Source organism: Aedes aegypti, chromosome 2, assembly GCF_002204515.2.
Source record: "Aedes aegypti strain LVP_AGWG chromosome 2, AaegL5.0 Primary Assembly, whole genome shotgun sequence".
NCBI classification, from domain to species: Eukaryota; Metazoa; Arthropoda; class Insecta; order Diptera; family Culicidae; genus Aedes; species Aedes aegypti.
The window spans coordinates 302343869-302363357 of NC_035108.1; the positions used below are offsets into that span (position 1 = coordinate 302343869).

Below are 19489 nucleotides of genomic sequence, written 5' to 3' on the forward strand. Positions count from 1 at the left end.
GTGAATAGGAATGACGTCGTCAAGTAGCTGTCAGTTTTCGGAGTATATCACCTTTTAATTTCAGTACACCGTGGGCCGTCCCTTATTTTACGAAAATGCGAAATGTTATAAGTTCGTCATTGTAAAGTGCTCGTTTTGGTAAGAAACAAATCAGATAAAAATTTGAAGTCTGTACATGGACGCTAAGTGGTCCCCCAACGGACCTGAAGGTATTAGGAGTAGATGACCCCGTGCGCAAAATCGAGCTCGCTGCTCTAGTGCACGCAGCATGAGTATGAAATGCCACCAATAACAAATTGTTCTGCGCGCGTTGATAATCAGCATAGAAGTTTGTTTTCTTTGGGATGATTGAAATATTACGTAACGCAAAATTTGCCAATTTTAGACCCTCTCCCTCTCCCACATAACAACTTTTGTATGGAAAAATTAAAATTTTTGTGTGGACCGTAACACTACGGAAGACTCCCTCCCTCCCCCTGTCGCGTTACGTAATATTTGAACGATCCCTTTGAAGTTATGAATTTTATGTCAGCGTGCAGTGTTATGAAGATATCCATAGTATACAATATTATTTAACCTCAAATTATATGCTGATTATCAATTTGTTACTAGTGGCTTTTCGTACTCATGTTGCGTACACTAGAGCAGCGAGCTCGATTTGGCGCACGGGGTCATCTACACCCAATACCTTTAGGGTCGTTGGGGGACCACTTAGCGTTCACGTACGGACTTCAAATTTTTACCTGATTTTTTTTCTTACCAAAACGAGCACTTTACGATGACGAACTTTTAACATTTCGCATTTTAGAAAAATAAGGGGCGGCCTATATTGGCAGTCACCGATTTGTGGAGGTTTGACAAACGATCAAGTGTTCATTGCCAAATACATTGCTTTGATAGCTGTCAATTCTAAAAATGATAAAAACTTGGCTTTATCATGGAATCTCGTAACTTCGAAGAAAATGCATCAGCATATGATTTTGATGAATATCCTGACGATCATGTCACCTACGAGCACGAATGTTCCTTGAGAGGTACCGAAACCATAATCTTTTATATCCCTCTGACCCCTACAGTTATCTCCCACCTCACAGATGCCCCACCGATATTGTTGAGTCGCTTCAAGTCTCCCTCGAGCCTTGGTTTCAAAATTCGCCAGTGGTTTCTCATCGATCGCGATCATCCGCAGACGAGGCGCCTGTACCGGTCCAGTTATCTCTTCCGAACGGAACTGAACCGTCAGATCAAAAGCAACTACTGGTACATCATCCACCCGTTCAGCAAGTTCCGGTTCTACTGGGACTGTTGGCTACTGGTCTACATTTACGCGATCCTGTTGATCATACCGTTGATGGTCAGTTTTTCCACGACGTTGATGAAAGGACGGTACCTTTACGTGGTGGCATCGGTGGTGAATGTATTGGCCAGTTGTGAAATAATCGTAAACTGTTTGACCGGGTCCTCGAGGGATAAGTACCATAGACACATCAGTTTGAATCCCACGAAAATCTTCCTCAACTACTTGAGAGGATCATTCGTGATCGATTTGATTTTTGCGCTTCCGGCGGCGTTGTTGATCAGAGCATTCACTTTCGAAGAAGCGTGGATCAGGATAACTCTCGATGCATTGAATATATTGATCGTTCTCAAACTAGTATCTGTACGATTGATTTGGCAATATCTCATGAATATTTTTGAGGTAAGATGATATTGCATATCTTAAATTAGCTATAGATAACAACTTCCGATTCAATTTAGCGTTACAAATTGGATATGATTCACTATTACGTAATTAGATTGATTCTTGTATCCGGCTTATTTGTCCATTGGTGTATTTGCGTTTACAAATCTGGCGTCGTTATGGTGGAAAACGTGAGTAGTCCAGGGCTGATACACATATCTAATGCTGAAATCACAAAAGGCTGAACGATAGAAAAACTGAATACAGTTAAACCTCCATGAGACGTTATTGAAGGGACCATCGACTCATAGACATAGCGTGTCATGAAACAGATATTCTTTGGAAAGCTCATTGAGGGGAGCACCATAGTACCATGACTTTTAGTTTGAGTATACAGTAATACCTCGATATAACGCAACCTCGATATAACGTAACCTCTTTATAACGTAACTCGATATAACGTAATTTTTACCTCGATATAACGTAACTTTTTTTAGCACCCATTTATTTTTCAATTTTTTTTTTTAAATAAAAACATGATTTATGAGCTAGAATAAACATTTTTCAAGTTTCAAAAACTAACCAATAATAATAACACTAACCAATAGTAATACAGTCATAATATCGAGTGAGCTAAAAGGTCAATGTTAAGAACAACATTTTGTCATTGCTGTACATTTGCTTACATCATTCTTCTTTATTTTTGCTGCATTTACGCTCCAACTGGATCCAAGCCTGCTACTCACTTCAATTTTCTACGAAAACTTTTATGATTTTTTATTTAGACTTTGCAGTCGAAAAGACTGCATCAAACTCAGATTACACTTGTGTGTCGCCGGGTCACTTTGCTCAATATAAACTTAACGGATTCCCGTCTTAAGAATTAATTGAGGAATTTCTTCAGAATGTTCTCATTGAATTTCAACAAAAAATGGTTCAAATATTCCTCCAGGAATTTCTCCAGAATATGTCTCTAGGAATTCTGGATTCTAGGCATTTTAAATTCAATGATTGCGAATTTCTCCAATAGTGTTTTTTAAATATATCTTTGAATTTTACTGTAACTTTGATCAAAAATTACACCAAGTAATTTTTTTATAGATTGTTTTTATTACAAAAATATATCCAGGAATTCAATCAAAAACTGAGCCAGTTCCCTAGTTACTCCAGAGAATTTTCCTAGAATACTGCTGATAATTCCACCACGTATTCATTCAGAAACTTTTCCATTGAAAACCCCTCAAGGATAGTTCTTGTTTTTATTGGAGCGTTCTTTGGTTCTAGTGACTTCTTCATGAATTCTGAAAAAAATCGTGAGTTCTTGGGACATTCATTCTAAAATTCGGTCAAGAAATTACCAAAGAATTTATTTTAAGAATTTTACCACAAGCTCCTAATAGCAAAATTATTGAATTTCCATAATTGCCTGCTAAAAATGTTCATGGACTGCTCCACATTAGTTTGTTTAAAGGTTTCTGAAAGATCTCATTTATGAATTTATTTCAGAAATTCTCCGAGTATTCAAGGATTCCTTCAAAGATTTTTCCTGAAAAAAATTCTCTACGGATTACTGTAATAGAGACGTAAAAATAAAAAAAAAATGAAAATGAATTGAAAAATATAAAAAAATTAGACACGGAAAAAAATCGAACAACTATGTAGGAAAGACTGAAAATCCCTGCTAGGTCAATAATATCAATTCAAGACCCATTCTTCGTCAAAAAATACATATTGAACGAAATTAAGAAAAAAAAAATATTTTGCTTCGATATAACGTAACCTCGATATAACGTAACGAAAATAAAAATCGAGTTACGTTATATCGAGGTATTACTGTATCTGAAAAAGTATCAGCATACTTTCTGAATGTCAGTGTATATAGTGATACATTTCCGGATCAATATGAACTATGTGGACTGAGTTTCACTTTGAAATTGCTTTACTGCTTTATGTCAACATGGCTGCCGAAACGAATGACAGGCTACTTAGCCATAAGTATCATCATGAAACGTTGATTAAGGCTAAGTAGCCCGTCATTCGTTTTGGCTACAATGATGACTTTTCAGCTTGCATTTCAAAGTGATAAAACTCTATCTTTGTAGTTTATATTGACTTGAAAAAGTATCACTGTACGCGCTAACATGCATAAAGTATGCTGATACATTTTCAGCTGTGTCAGTGCGAAACCAACTGATTTTCTTTGATTTGAAATCGTGAGATGAATTAGCAACAATCATCAACGACGCGTACAAATTTCAATGACGGCCTACTTCGCCTTAAGGGGCCTATTTTATAAATCGAGCAGATTCATGTGACTCGTCTGTATTAATCGTCGATCAAAGCAAGCATGCATATTTCAGATGTCACCCGTCGACTCCCATAGTAATCCAGTTACATAGAGTGACAATTGTCAAAAAACTCGAGTGACAGAGCTGATTCGAGCGATTTTTTCGGTCGAAAGTGACTCCAGTCGAGTCATTTTGATCGACTCGACTTATAAAATAGACCCTTAAGATTTCAATCAAAATGTCGATACCAAATTAGCCAATTTCTTCTACTTCATCGATCTGCTAAAAAAATGTTTCATGAACAGACGGGGCTGGTGGTCTAATGACTACCGTTTCTGCTTCATAAACATAGGTCATTGGTTCAATATCAGACCCGTCCTTTTCCACGTACTTTGTGGTTGTTATCTATCACTTGCTTCTATCTTCCACTCTTAATCTATCACTGTTCAACTGTTTGTTCATAGCAATCGCTAGAACCAAAGACGGACAATAAACATGCACCTTTCGCTTCCAGTTTTCCATGATTATAGCACGCTTTTCTTATGCCTGACACATAGACAGTCTGCTAACCAAAAGCAAGCCTCTCTGCCACAAAATTGTCTTACGTCCAATACCCATACCCTCCCGCACGAACCGGTGTAAATGCAGTCGGTCTACATTGGGTAAGTTTTATGGGTGTCAAGTCATTTGACCGAACGTCGTTTGGCCGAATGCCGTTTGGCCGAACGCCATTTGGCCGAATTACGAACAAAAAATAATCCAATTGCTACAACACCGATGTGTAGGATTCAGAAGAGTGGCCCAATAACTGTGATAGGATGTGACGTCATGTTTGTTGCGATTTTTGGGCAATAATCGTAGTAAGAGCAAAATTTTCAAAATTTAAGTACCGGAAAAAATGACTATTGATGAGGAATTCCAGTTTTAATTTACACGGTAAAACACTAAAATTATAAGGAATTATTCTGAACAGCCATCGATATGGGAATGGCTATGGGTATTTATTCAAGCATCCTATCCAGAATATTTTAGTCGTTTCCTCTACTTTGGAGTTTTTCCAGGAATTCATAGTTTATACCTATAAAAATTATTCTATAATTTCTTAAGGAATTCCTCTAGTAGTTAGTAACAAGGATTCCATCATGTATTATCCAGAAAAGAATTCATGTCTTTGAAATTACCCAAAGGATTTCACCACGACTTTTGGCAAGACTTCCTCCTAGGATCTCTATTTAAATTTCACCAGAAATTCCATCAGAATTTCACCAGGACATTCTTCAGCGATTATTTGAAGCATTTTTTCTACAGTTTCCTCCGGGGTTTCAGCCAAAAACTCCCTACGATTATTCGTCAGTGATTCTTCCAACGCTTTCTTCTACAATTCCACCAAAAAATCTCCAAAGATTTATTTTACAATTTCTGTAGCGAAACCTCAGGAATTCCTAAACAGATTGTTTAAGGATTATTTTTATGCGATTCCACCTGGAATTCCGCTCGAGTTTGCTCAAGGAATCCCTCCCAAGAAATTACTACAGGGATCCGATAAAACAGGCTATCAGGATTTCCCTGGGAATTCCTCCACAGATTCTTCCAGAAAATCCTTCAGCTATCAATCCAAACATTCTTTCAGGAATTGCTGCAGAAAATTCCCTAGAAATTCTTTCAAAAACTTTACCCGCAATTTTTTCAGAGATTCCACAAAAAAAAAATGCAAAATAATTCACCAAAACATCCTCTACTGAATTTCATCAGGAATTTATTTAGAGATTTCGATTGCAACTTTTTGAGAGGCTCCCCAGGTTATCCTCCGGGGATTCTTCTGGGAAATCTTTAATAAATTATTTTTGAATTCTTCCAGCGTTTCCTTCAAAGACTCTTCCTGGTATCCCTGAAGGGCATACGAGACATTCGTCCTGCTATTTCAAAAATCTAGCAGAAATTCCGCAGAGGATTTTTAACGGAATTTATCCATTAATTTCTTCCAGTATTTTTTGCAGGAATTTATCTAAGAAATCCTTAGAAAATCCCTTAGGCACGCCCTTCAGGGATTGGTTTTAATGTTCTTCAATAGATATGTTTAGAAATTTATCTATGAAATTATCTGGGTATTTTCTCAGTGATTTAGCCAGAAATTTTTCAAAAAAAAAAAAAAAAACTTCAGGGATTCAACCAGAAGACATCCTGAGAAATGCTTCGATCAACCCTCTGAGTTAATGTCAGAGGAATCCCTGGATGAATAATCTTTTAGAATTTAGTAGAAGCTTCCTGATGGAATACCTAGATTTGAAAAAGGAAAAATTTCCAGTTCAATCTTTCGTAGAATTTCTGTTAGAATTTCGCGTGGAAATATTGGTGGTTTTTTTTCTGAAAAAAATCTTGTGTATTCTTTGAATTTTTTTTGTTTAAGGTGAAGATGCATCGAAATCAAACTCAAATTTTCAAGAGCACAAATGTAGAGGTCTGGTTCTCTTAAGCTGCTTAAGCTGAAAACTTGATCGCCACCAACATATGACCGTTCGATTAAGAATTCAGTTCAAACCGATGTTTGGTTTTCTAGATTTGTGCTCTTAAAAATTCGAGGGTTGTCCTCGATGCATCTTCACCTTAATTCCCTGGAGGAATTTCCGGTAGCCCTGTGAATAAATTCTAAGAAGAGCAATTCCAGTAAAACCATTAAAGTATTTTCTGGTAGAACCTTCGATGAAACTCTGGTTGATTATTCAGGTGGAAATTCTGAAAAAAACTCTGGTGATACTCCCAGTGTTAACCCTGACAGAACACCTTGAGGATTTCACTTAAAACTCCTCTCTCATAAAATTACTGGTAAAATCATTAGAGAAACTGGTGAAGTCTGAAGAAATTACTGGAATCTTCATAGGGGAAAACCACTAATTTTCGACAATAAATTTTCGAGATTTTTAGTGGAATACCTATAAGTAAATGAAAAAAAAAACGAATTTAGTACTATACCATTTAATTCCACTAGAGTTTGTATCTGTTGACAGATACGCGTATTTCGACCTCAACTGTTAGGCCGTGTACTAGACTAGACTTCTGTCCTGACACAATTTTCGGATTTCCATACAAAGTAGGCCAAAATCGTATGGATGGGTTGAAAATTAGTGCTGGGTTGGAAATAGGTGCTTTTCCCCTAGGAAAATGTGGTCGAATCCCTTGACAAATTCGATATGGGATCTATGAAGAATATCTTGGCGGAATCCTTGCAGGATTTTTTGTCCAGAATGCCTTTGAAGAACCTCTGGTGGAATTCTTAGAAAAAAAATAGCAGTAGTGGATGTAGGGGAAAATCCCGTTGGAATCCTTAGAGAAAACCCTAAAAATAATCCCTGAAGTAATTCCTTTTTTGAAACCCAGGATGAACTCCTGATAGAGTCATTGGAGGGTATATTGCTGGATGAGTATACCCCATTAGGCATAAAGACGTTAGGCATAAGGACGTTAGGCATAAGGATGTTAGGCGTAATGGACTTTAGGCATAAAGACATTAGGCATAATATACGTTAGGCATAATGGACGTTTAGCATAAAATAACTTGCGCGTGTGTCATTTGAAACTCGTCTTGTATCGATAAATTTTCGGGCCCATTTACAAGCTCAATTCCGCTGATGGGGGTGGATATCTGTCCTTAAGCTGTGAGCTGTGACAGCTCATAAAAAAGTGCGATGTTCATACAAAAAGCGTTACTAAAGGGTGGATTGGATTGACTTTTTTTCGGTGCTATGAAATGTGACCATGAACCGAATGACAGATATGTAGGAAATTTGGTTGTCATTGTTATTGTTATCATTCTAAAATCCAGCACAATACATTTTTGTAAGGATCAATTTAAATTTGCGATGTGCAATCAAAGTGTTGTTTGTTTCTAAAGATGTTTATTTTAATGAGTATATGACATTTTTTTTATATTTCTCTAACATAATTGAGTTAATTCTTAAGAAGGGAAATCCTCCATATAAATATTAATACTTATAGTGCAAATGAGTACCTTGAAGACAATAATCGAGAGGCAAGTCAAGAATTTATGTTATAATAGGTGACATTATCTTCAGCAATAATTTTCTGGTAGTATGGCAATTATCTTCTTGGCGTTACATTGCTACTTTGAGTCTGCTCATCAATTAAATGTAGTGAGAAGGGTTCCTTTGCTTCTTGTGCAAACAATTTTCGATGATTTTCAATTTCCTCAAAATTCGTCGAGTTTAAAAAGTAAAATTTGAATGAATATTTATTTTAATTACAAAAGTCAAGTTCAAATTCAACATAGCACAGTATCCAGCATCAAACATGGCGTGCATTTAAGCGCAAAATGATATTACCAATGTTATTGCATAGAGCTCCTACAACTTATTTGATTACCCAGTGTTACTCATGATCAATCAACAGCAAGTCGAAACAAAAATTTCGGATGGAAATATTTACATCTACAATTCCAAAAACTATTAGAAAAATAAAAATACAAATAACAACATATACTGGGAAAAGGTGATTTCTCAAACAGTCTTTTCCTCCAACCATTAAATTAACAGTATAAGTATAAAGAAAAGCCTATGATTCAAAGAAGGGAAAATGTATGATGGAAATATTAAAAGCAATAATGACATTGATGTCTCGAAAGAACAGCTTATTCATAGAAAAAGGGAAATTTTCTGATTAAGGCATTAGCAGAAATAACTCCAATAATTTTGTTGACATCAAAACTATAAAGAACAGCTTTCAATTTAAAGAAGGGATAATCTCTGATGCCAGTTATATGTGTAGAACCAAACCCAAAAGATGAGCAACAGATCATGTACAGCGTCGTTCTTATTCTTGGCTTTCTCATTTGTGCACGATACACGATCATGCTTGATGGCCAACAAAGTGAAGAAAACGAAAAGCTCATGGTTCGACTAGGAACCGAACTAAGATACCCTCAGCATGGCTTTGCTCTATGGTTAGAACTCACGTCACTCACGCCGAGGACCTGGGATCAAAGCCCATCCCCGAGATAGTCACTTATGACGTGAAAGTCATAGTAACGACTTCCTTCGGAAGGGAAGTAAAGCCGTTGGTCCCGAGATAAACTAGCTCAGGGCTAAAAATCTCGTTAATAAAGATAGGAAAAATATGATCGAAAAAGTCAATAAACTTTACCAGTAAACGATTTCTATTTTCACTTTGAAAATTATGCCTATTGTCCATTATGCCTAACGTCCATTATGCCAAACATCTATTATGCCAAACGTCCATTATGCCTATCGTATTTATGCCTATCGTACTTATGCCTAACGTCTTTATGCCTAACGTATTTATGCCTAACGTCGTGCACCCTGCTGGATACCCTAAGTACTGGTTAAATCCTAATAAGAAATACTTGGTAAAATCCTTGGAGAAATTCCTGATAATTGCCAAGAATCTCTGGATATATTCCATGAGAAATTCCTTGAAAAACCCGGGAGAAATCATTTGAGGAATCCCAGGATTAGTTCCTTGAGGAATTTCGAGAGGAATCCGTTAATTAATTCAGCGAAGAATCCCTTGACGAATTTTGGAAGGAATCTCTCGAGGAATTTCGTTGGTGAAATCGTTATGAAAAATTTCTGGTAAAATCTCTGGAGGAATTCCTGATAACCCGAGAGGGGTTCCTTACGGAATTCCGAGATTAATTACTTGAGGGATTTAGGAACGCTTGATTAATTCAGAGAAAAATCATTTGAGGAGTTCCCTGAGCAATCTCTGGAAGAGTTCTCCAGAGAAACCTCTGGAAGAAATCCCGGAGTAATCCGTTGTAAATAGTCTGATGGAGCCCAGAATAATCCTAGAGAAATTCTGGAGACCCTTTAGAAGAATTCCTAATAGAATCCCTGACAGAACTTCTGATTTAATCCCTAATGCTGTTCATGATGGAATCCAAGGAGGATTTCATAATAGAATCTTAGGTGTATTCCTAATAGAATTTATGGAATAACTTCTGATGTTATTCCTGCAGAAACTCCTGATGAAATCCCTAAAAGAAATTCTCTGGAGGTTCTCCTATTGGAACCCCTGGAGGAACCCCCAATGGGAGGAACGCCTGATGGAATCCCTGAAGGAATTTTAAATTGAATCCCTATAGGAACTCCTGACGGAATCCCTGGAAGAACTCCTGATGAAATCCCTAGAAGAAATCCTGTGAAAATTCATAGGTGGACTCCTAATGGAATCTCTGGAGGAATTCCTGAAGGAATCCCTGAAGGAATTTCTAATTGAATCCTTATACGAACTCCTGATGGAATCTCTGGAAGAACTCCTGATGAAATCCTCAGAAGAACTTCTCTGGACATACTTGGGAGAACTCCTAATGGATTCCCTGGAGGGACTCTTGAAGGAATGCCTGTAGGAATTTCTAATTAAATCCTCTAGATGTTAGATTCAAGAAGCACTTAGCGGAAATATGAAAAGCAACAATGTCTTGGTATCAGCCTTTTGTGTTTCAGTATTATATTGGAATCCCGTAGCCCAAGTCTATTTAATTTTGTATGGTTTTTAAACTTCATGTTCTACTTTCAGCCCGAATACGGCATAGATCCACTTTGGGACGATCATGTGCATTTTTTGCGTGACGTCAATAATAGTATTTTGAATCGCTACGGAAAATGCTTCGCTACGGTTTTATTCTATCTGTTTGTCCTGAGCTTCGGCGAGCTGGGGATTCCTAAAACTGTTCACGGAAAAATTCTGGCGGCTGTTTGTATTATTGTTGGGATATGCTTCCAAATGTATTTATTTCGTGAGTATCATTTAAGGTGAAGATTAATCGAAGCCAAATGTCAAATTTTCAAGAGCACAAATCTGGAGAACCGAACATCAGTTTGAGCTGAAAACTCAATCGATTGGTATCCACCAGCTAGTGACCAATTGATTAAGTTTTCAGTTAAATCGGATGCTTGGTTATTTGTGATTTGTGCTCTTGAAAACTTAAAGATTGGCTTCGATTCATCTTCACCTTAACATAATTACAATGTATGGTTAACTAAATTTTATGTATTTATTGAATATTTTTTCAGTACAATTCTTTAAAATTATCGCGATCAAAAGCTCATCCAAAAGAAAATATGCCGCAGCAATTAGTCAACTGGAGGCCTACATGACAATGAAACAATTTCCTCGTGAAATGAAAATCCGACTGATGTACTACTACGAGAAGAAGTTCGAAAAGTGTTACTTTGCAGAAGACAAAATTATTGAGACGTTTTCAGGTTCAGCTTTACCTCCTAATATCATTCGTCACTCATATCAGCTCTTGCAACATTTACAGGGCCCTTGAGAAATCAAATCATCGACAACCGGGCGATACGTTTCTACGAAAAAGTTCCGATTTTTCGTGGCATTCCGGAACAATTTTTGCTTCTGCTGTCACGCCACATGGAGAAGGAAATTTATCTGCCGAACGATATGGTACGTTTTTTCTCGAGTAATTCATACGCCTTCCGGAATGTGATTCCCCCGGTGACCGTTTGTCACAATTTTCCACAGATAATGAAAGCAGGGACCGCTGGGAGTGCAATGTGTTTCATATACAGCGGATCGGTTGCCGTCTATACGCAGTCGGGTAAGGAAACGGAGCATTTGCACGATGGGGATCATTTTGGCGAAATTTCATTATTCCTTAAAAATAAGGTAGGTGATGTGTGCTTGCTGTTGCATAACATTGCATGCTCAACAGTTCACGCTTCTAAAGATTCCTAAAAAAATCGACAATTAACACTTATATATAATAAGACAACATGGTTTGTTCGGGAAAATAAGAAAAAAAAACACCAGGTCAAATTGTCCCATAACGAAATGTAACCGTATATCACTCTCACTACAGAATTACACTGTTCGACAAAAAAAATTTTTTGGATGGATCAGGGACGCGTTTATATGGGTCTTGAAGTGCAAGAAAAGTGGAGAAAGAGGCCGTTTTGAAATGATTTGCAGCACCCTTTGGTTTATTTTTTGATAAAGTTTGAAAATTTAGCATTTTTAATCACAAAAAATGTAATAAGCAAAATATCAATATCTTTTGAAATTCAATTATTCAACCATTAAATTTATGAAATCAATATTTTTTAGCACTGGATGACTTCAGGGGAACGTGCACTATTTCGAAGAATATTGGCATCAATTTTGTACATGAATTTGGAATGTTAACGATCATTAAGCAAGTATGTGAGGATGTGCACCATATAAATACTATTCTTTTTTCTATTTCACATATCCGAATCACATTTTTCACAGACTTCGCCATCAGCTCCTGATAAACCGACTAGCTCATGTAAGACCACTTACATGTCAGTGTTCAACCTAATTTTGTATTTCAGCTGAGAGTTTATTAGACCAACTAGCCCATATAAACATAACAGACACATCAATTTTCCGTAGTCGTATCCTTGTTGAAATCAAATGTTTCTGGATTACATTGCTCATTGCTTTATTTATTTATTTATTTATTTATTTATTTATTTATTTATTTATTTATTTCGTCATCTTAGGTAGACTACATACAATAATTACAATGCTTTTTTACATGCTATGGATTACTTCTATTGTTCTTTAGTTGTGTTTTAAGCTGCTCTTTGGACATAGTAATGCCAATGAATTCGCAATGTACATTATACTGACGCATCATACGGTTTATTGGTCCGTTTTGAGCATAATGCGTTCTGCATGATTTTTCTGAAAATAATTTTCTTGTTTTTAAATGCCGAGAGGGTGTGTAGAAGTTTTGTTGAGAAAGAAGTGCAGCAGAGTCTACACGGTTCAAAATAATGTTGTTTATAAAGAGAATCATTGCGAATTCCCGGCGTTGCTTAAGTGTTTCCAAGTTGATGAGCATGTAGCGTGCTTCATACGACGGAAGTGGCAGTACAGTCCAATTCAATTTCCGAAGGGCGTATAAAAGGAATTGCTTCTGTACTGATTCCATGCGTTCTTCGTGTACGACATGATACGGGTTCCATACTAGGAGACAGTATTCCAGAATTGGTCTTACATATGTAGTATACAATAGTTTAGTAGTATATGGGTCTTGAAAATTGTTGCTGAATCTCTTAATTAAGCCAAGCATGCTGTTTGCTTTGTTTATTATGGAATTATAATGTTCTACAAAAGTGAGTTTAGAGTCTAGGATTACGCCCAAATCCCTTACAATTTTACACTTCTGCACTACTTGATTTCCTAAAAATACTTCAATTGGTGGTGTTACATATTTTCGACTAAATGCTATTGAATTACATTTTTTGATATTGAGCTGAAGTAAACTTTTTTGGTACCAAGTGAAGAATAAGTTAATGTCATTCTGGAATTCTTCTTGTTGCGATAGCATTTCGCCACTTCTGCCATTAACTACAAGTGGCTAACTGAGAACCAATAACTGAAATAACTCATAGAATAAGAATCTGCATATGTGAAGAAAACATGGAGATTATTGGTAGAACCCACTGAAGTCAGTATACAGCCAGAGAGCTGGAATTAATTAAATAAAAACTCTTAGTTAAATTTATATTATTTTCAAGTAAGTATGTTCTAATTAGTTATTTAAAGTGTTGCAATCTAGTGTTTTAAACTACCACAGCAAAGACCGAGAAGATCCGGCAAAGCCGATGCCAACTGAGTTTGCTGATCTGGATGATAGGGCGTAACTAGAGGTTGCACTGAAAAATTGTAAGACGATTTGAGCACGATTAGGGAGTTTGAACTAATAAATTTTATATTTAGCTTTAGCTTATCCACCAATTAGCAGAATTCGTTTGATTTGCTCAAAGAAGTTCAGCCCCCGACCAGTCGCCCTACCCTTCGGCAACACTTCTGCTTCGCTAGAATTACTTACTTTTATGAAGAGCTTCATGTCGTCTGCAAGAAATTTTATTTTTCTAAGTAAAAAGGAAATGTCGTGTACATACAAAATAAAAAGAAGTGGGCCTAAATGAGAACCTTGAGGTACTCCAGAGGTTACAGAAATGGGTGCTGATAATTTATTTTGAAAGCGCACAATTTGTTTCCTATGTGATTGATATGACTGGATCCAACTCAAGAGTCCTGGCTCCATTCCTATTTTTTGCAATTTGAAGATTAATAATGGTATGTCGATTCGGTCAAATGCCTTACTGAAGTCAGTGTAGAGGGCTTCTACGTGCTTGCCATTGTCCATTGCGTTGAGAATAAAAGATACAAATTCTAGCAGATTGGAAGATGTTGAGCGGCCTTTAAAAAAGCCATGCTGCATACAAGTAATTTGGTTTTTTACTTGCTGGAAAATTTTGTCGTTTACGAGAGATTCGAAGAGTTTGGGAATACATGAGATAATGGCAATTCCGCGATAGTTCCGTATGTCAGATTTTGTACCTGATTTGAAAACAGGCACCAAATATGAGGATGTCCAAGCTACTGGGAATTTTCCATTACTTAGAGACATGTTGAAAAGGCGTTCTAAGGGAAGGGTAAGTTCTTCTGAGAGATTTTTGAAGAACACGAGTGCAATGCCATCCGGTCCTGCTCCCTTAGTTGTGTCCAGGTTTTTTAGTGCCGATAAGACTTCTTGTTGTGATAGTTTTTCAATAGATATACTATTAGAAATTTCTGGGAAAAAAAGAAAAGAAATTGCAGTCGCGGTCTTCTTCAGAGTAGGTGGTATACACTTCTTGGAAGAAATCTGCAAAGAGGTTGCAGATATCGGAAGAGTTTTCACCTACGTTTCCGTCAAAATGCATTCGCGAAGGGAAATTGCTACTTTTTAATTTTGTGTTTACATAATTAAAAAAGTTTTTAGGACATGATTTGACTTCGGATTCGATCTTACGATTATATTCTTCATGTGCGGAGTTGATGGCTGAGTTGAGTTGGTTACATATGTCATGATAATTTTGTAAGTTGGTGGCAGTATTTTCTTTTTTGTATAATTTATGCGCTTTTTGTTTCTTGTTCTTTAGGTTTTTCAGATGTGGGCTAAACAACACCGGTAATTTGTTATTTTGTATACGTCTTTTTCTTCTTGTTGGCACAGTTTCATTTATTATTTGTTGAATAATTGAATGGAACTTGTCTACTTCGGTGTCGACATTTCCATCAATACTTATGATATGTTGCCAATTAATTGTACATAGTCTACGTTTGGCTTCTTTGCAATTTGCTTTATTGTATTCCGGCACTTCCTCCTACTCCCAGTCGCTGGGGAGAGAAGTTTTATGTATGAAGATTGAATATTCAATTGCTGTGTGAAATACTTCATTTTTCCATAGAGGTGATAATGATGTATACACACAGAAATCTTCAGTGCAATTTGTAAATAAGAGGTCCAAGTAAGAATTTTGCTGGTTTTTTACGTGATTAATTTGATTTAGGCCAAAATATGATGTTTTGTCGAATAAAAATTGTAAAGTACTGTCTTCGCCTACGACTGGGAGTAAAAGTGATTCATTTTCATTGTCTGCAATAAAGTCGGCATTGCGTTGGTTGAAGTCGCCATAAATATGCAGTTTTACTTCAGGTTCCATATTTGAAATAATAGTTTCGACAATTTTGAAAAATAATTCAAAAGAATGTTTGTTAGCGTGTTCAGGTGGAAAATACACGGATGAAAAAAATATGCGTTTCTCCATTAATTAGAGCTTTACCCCAAACATTTTCGAATTCTTTGTGTTTGAAAGCTTCAATTTCTTCAGAAGTAAAGTCTGCATTGATGGCTATGAGAATTCCACCACCGGACTTCTTATTACAGTGTTGCAAATTTCGGTCGTGCCGAAATACATTAAATTGTCTAATTATCTAATGGAGCAAAGAATAAAATCCTAATCAAGCGTCTTCTTGAACCTATAATAATTATTATATAATGAACCAGATGTGTTAAATAGAAAAAAGTAGTATTTATATGGTGCACATCCTCACATACTTGCTTAATGATCGTTAACATTCCAAATTCATATACAAAATTGATGCCAATATTCTTCTGAAATAGTGCACGTTTCTCTGAAGTCATGCAATGCTAAAAAATATTGATTTGACAAATTCAATGGTTGAATAATTGAATTTCTAAATATATTGATGTTTTGCTTATTACACTTTTTGTGATTAAAAATGCCAAATTTTCAAACTTTATCAAAAAATAATCCAAGGGTGCTGCAAATCATTTCAAAACGCCCTCTTTCTATATTTTTCTTTCACTTCAAAAAAAAAAAAATAATAATTGTCGAACAGTGTTATGTACCTTGTAACACCAAAATTTTGATTATTTCGATCATTTCTACATTTTTCTTGGAAAGATATCGGAGTGAAAAGCAAACTCTGAAAGTTTCATTCAGATTGAAATATGTTATAATCTCCTAGATTTTTTCGAATATTTGTATGGAAAACGAATTTGGAAACTTCACAGCCCATTTTCTAAATGCCTACTCTTTACAGATAGGACTGACTTGCGATACACAGCTATATCTAAACCAGCAGATTATGCAAATCGAATGTACCTCGGATTGTCTTCCGCTAGAGTTCAGAAATTGGGTTATATCGAAAGGTTCGGTTATTGGTGAAATTTTGATTTTTTCCACTTTTTAGCTATTTTTACATATTCAGACTATGAAAATCAATAAAAATCACGTTTTCCCACATTTTAGCCCATATAAAATGTATGGAAAAAATTTCACCGATAGAATATTTTGTAACCTTCCGATTATGAAATTATAGACCAAATACTGATATCTAGCGGGAACAAATCCGACTTACATTCAATTTGCATAATCTGCTGGTTTAGACACAGCGTGGTACGTACGCCTAAAAAGTTCATAATAAAAATAATTAATCTCTGATTATATCACTGATTAAACGATAGATAATCCACGAGAAAACATATCTTTCCCAGTTCTTTTGACCAAGGCGAGTTAGAGAATTGGACTCGCCTTGCATTTGACTAACTCCGTAAAACATGTAATGTCTAAGTCGAACATAAATGCAACCAACACTGTCATGTTCTTATGTTTCTTCCCTTTTTTTGTTTTATCTTGCAGCGCTTGGTCAATGTAATCGCGATCGAGTTCACCCAAATCTTCGTTTTGCGGCGCAAAGTGTTTGCCGAATTTGTTCGACCGGAACATGAGCTCTACCAACGGTTCGAGAAGGTGGCCAAGGAGCGGATGCAGCAAACTCTGCTCGAGGAGGAACAGCACAAAAACCATCTGCTGATGGAGAATGGGGCAAACAACGAATGAGGAGAGATGCGCAGATAGGGAAGCGAATGAAAGGTGACGACAGTCACCAACAGAACTTGCTTTGCGGCAAACGAATGCGATGTGGTTTAAGGATATGCAGTTTTTTTCATGAAACGAAACGATTCAAGTAATTTCTAACACGGAATATTTTCTTCTTATTTCTGACGTTACGTCACAACTGGGTCAGAGCATACGTCTCAGCTCTGAGTAGTTTATGAGCAGTGTTGGTAGACTGTCAGTCAAATCTCAATCATTGAGTTCTCTCGCGCAAGCAAACTCATCTGGGGGACACTATTGCCATAGGATATTCGGGAAGTTTATCATGCCAGTAAAGTAAAACACCTTCCTTCATTGGACCGATGCATGAGTTCACTAATCTGACGTTTTAGCGGTGCTGAATTCACTAGTTTCTTTGGTCACGTAAATAACACGGCACCGCTAAAATGTCAAATAGTGAACCCGTGCATTGGTCCATGGTAAATAAGAGAGAAAAATGGGTTTTACCATCGCTCTTTTTTGGGGCACTCCTTCGCTGCTGACATTTATCAAGCTTGTTACAACTTGCGAAACATTACCGAACAGGGACCGATACAGATGCGTTATTTTTCTTCGCTTGCTTTGATCGTGCTTCATTCATTCACATTCGTGCTCAATGGACCGATGCACGAGTTCACTAATTTGACGTTTGAGCGGTGCCTAATTCACTGGTTTCCATGGTCACATAAATAACACGGCACCGCTAAAACGTCAAATAGTGAACTCGTGCATTGGTCCATAGGGTAACGACTGTTTATTTCGTTCTTAAACGCTAACAGTTGGCGCCAGCGGCAAAAAGTCCAGACAACAACCTTTCAAACATTGGCCGCCGAGCGGTGACACTGATGTTTGTATTCTACTCACTGATCGCGCTACGCTGGATTCTCAAATATCTCAAACTTTCAACACAAGCTCATGGAAGAATGGTAGTCGAGAGCTGTCAAAACGTATGGAAAATAATGAAAAACGTAAATTACTAAATTAGGAAACTGGATCAAAAAAGTAGTGATTAGAAATCAAGCGTAATGGGAATACTTTTTGTGTTTAGTTCATCTTCCGTGGTGCTTTTTTTACTACAGGATTTTGTTTTTACTACCACTAAAAAAGAGCCATTTATTGCATTTTCAGTTTCGAATATCGCCCTTTTGAGAACGAATGTCTGATAATGATTGATTTTTACCTAATATGGGTATTGGGAGACTACGCGGAGAATTTCGAAGCAAATATTACCGATGTATTGGTATTATGATTCGAAAGACTCACCTTTATGCAGTTTAAGCATTTTTACTTTTCCAATTGACATGCTTTTTGATTTTTTTTAAAGAATGTGTCTTCTTTTGCGATAAACACATTTAAATTTTGCAGTATTAATAACATTACTGAGTCAAGTCTTCTCCAATTCCCTATCTATACCCTACCTCAACCCTCCTTATTATTTCCGATGGTATTCTTGCGGTCCGCACAGACTATTACGGCCATTACCTATCCCTGCCCACCAAACGTTGCAAAATGAATATGAAATTATTTTAAGCTTTATAAGATCTGTTAGGTTTCATTTGTTATGAAAATTTAAATTTTCTTCAATTAATTTAATCTTAGCAAATGAGTTATATGAAACTGAATCATCATTTTCAAAGTTAAAAATAAAAAAATAAAAGTTTGATGAAAAAGTATTTGTAAATTTACTGTTTTTTACCGACATGATTCGTCCCCTAGTTTGGTTTAGTCACACATCGTTCAGTCATTTATTGGCGAATTAATCGGAAAACATAAATTTCGCCTCATTAGATTTCGTAATATTCTGCGGAATTTCGTGGCCGCTATATTTTCCGGAACCATTTGAAATATCGCATACCCCTAGCGTGACTTTCGTACGGAGCGATGATATTGTAATGCTGCGCGGTGGTGAATGATGTGGGAATGCCAGAAAATGTTGGCTGGCGAGAATGGATACGGGAGGAATTAACAAGATTTCTCCTGATAAGCTCAACCTTATGGCTTCTTCAGAAAGATGGAAAGCAGTAAAAGTGATATGCCAAATGAAGACATTTTCGACACGGACAAGTGATAATTTTATTGAGCAGATTTGCTAAACGAGATAATATTCATTAACTTGCTCTTCGCTTTCCTACTGATAGCGCATTTGTATTTGGGGGCTGCATTGGAGCGATATCACACGGATCGTTTCTGTTACCGAAACGATAACAAGCAGAATAAAACGGCAGTTTGTCTGAAAAGTTTCTTCATTCATCTTGTTTGGGGGC

General features: G+C 36.6%; 1 protein-coding gene across 1 annotated transcript; it reads left to right on the forward strand.

The window, feature by feature from the left end:
• Nucleotides 1-908: 908 nt before the first annotated feature.
• On the forward strand, nt 909-17327 carry LOC5574489 (potassium/sodium hyperpolarization-activated cyclic nucleotide-gated channel 4). The gene is made up of 8 exons (XM_001655102.2): nt 909-1034; nt 1095-1699; nt 1759-1872; nt 10519-10738; nt 11016-11207; nt 11267-11406; nt 11485-11628; nt 16989-17327. The coding sequence occupies exons 1-8, from the start codon at nt 938-940 to the stop codon at nt 17187-17189; spliced, it is 1713 nt and encodes a 570-aa protein (XP_001655152.2). The 5' UTR covers nt 909-937; the 3' UTR covers nt 17190-17327.
• The last annotated feature ends 2162 nt before the right edge of the window (nt 17328-19489 follow it).

Coding starts and splice junctions, on each gene's coding strand:
- LOC5574489 (XM_001655102.2), top strand. CDS start 938: ATGGAATCTCGTAACTTCGAAGAAAATGCATCAGCATATGATTTTGAT. Junction 1,873..10,518: donor GCGTCGTTATGGTGGAAAAC/GTGAGTAGTCCA, acceptor TTCTACTTTCAG/CCCGAATACGGCATAGATCC. Junction 11,629..16,988: donor CATTATTCCTTAAAAATAAG/GTAGGTGATGTG, acceptor TTTATCTTGCAG/CGCTTGGTCAATGTAATCGC.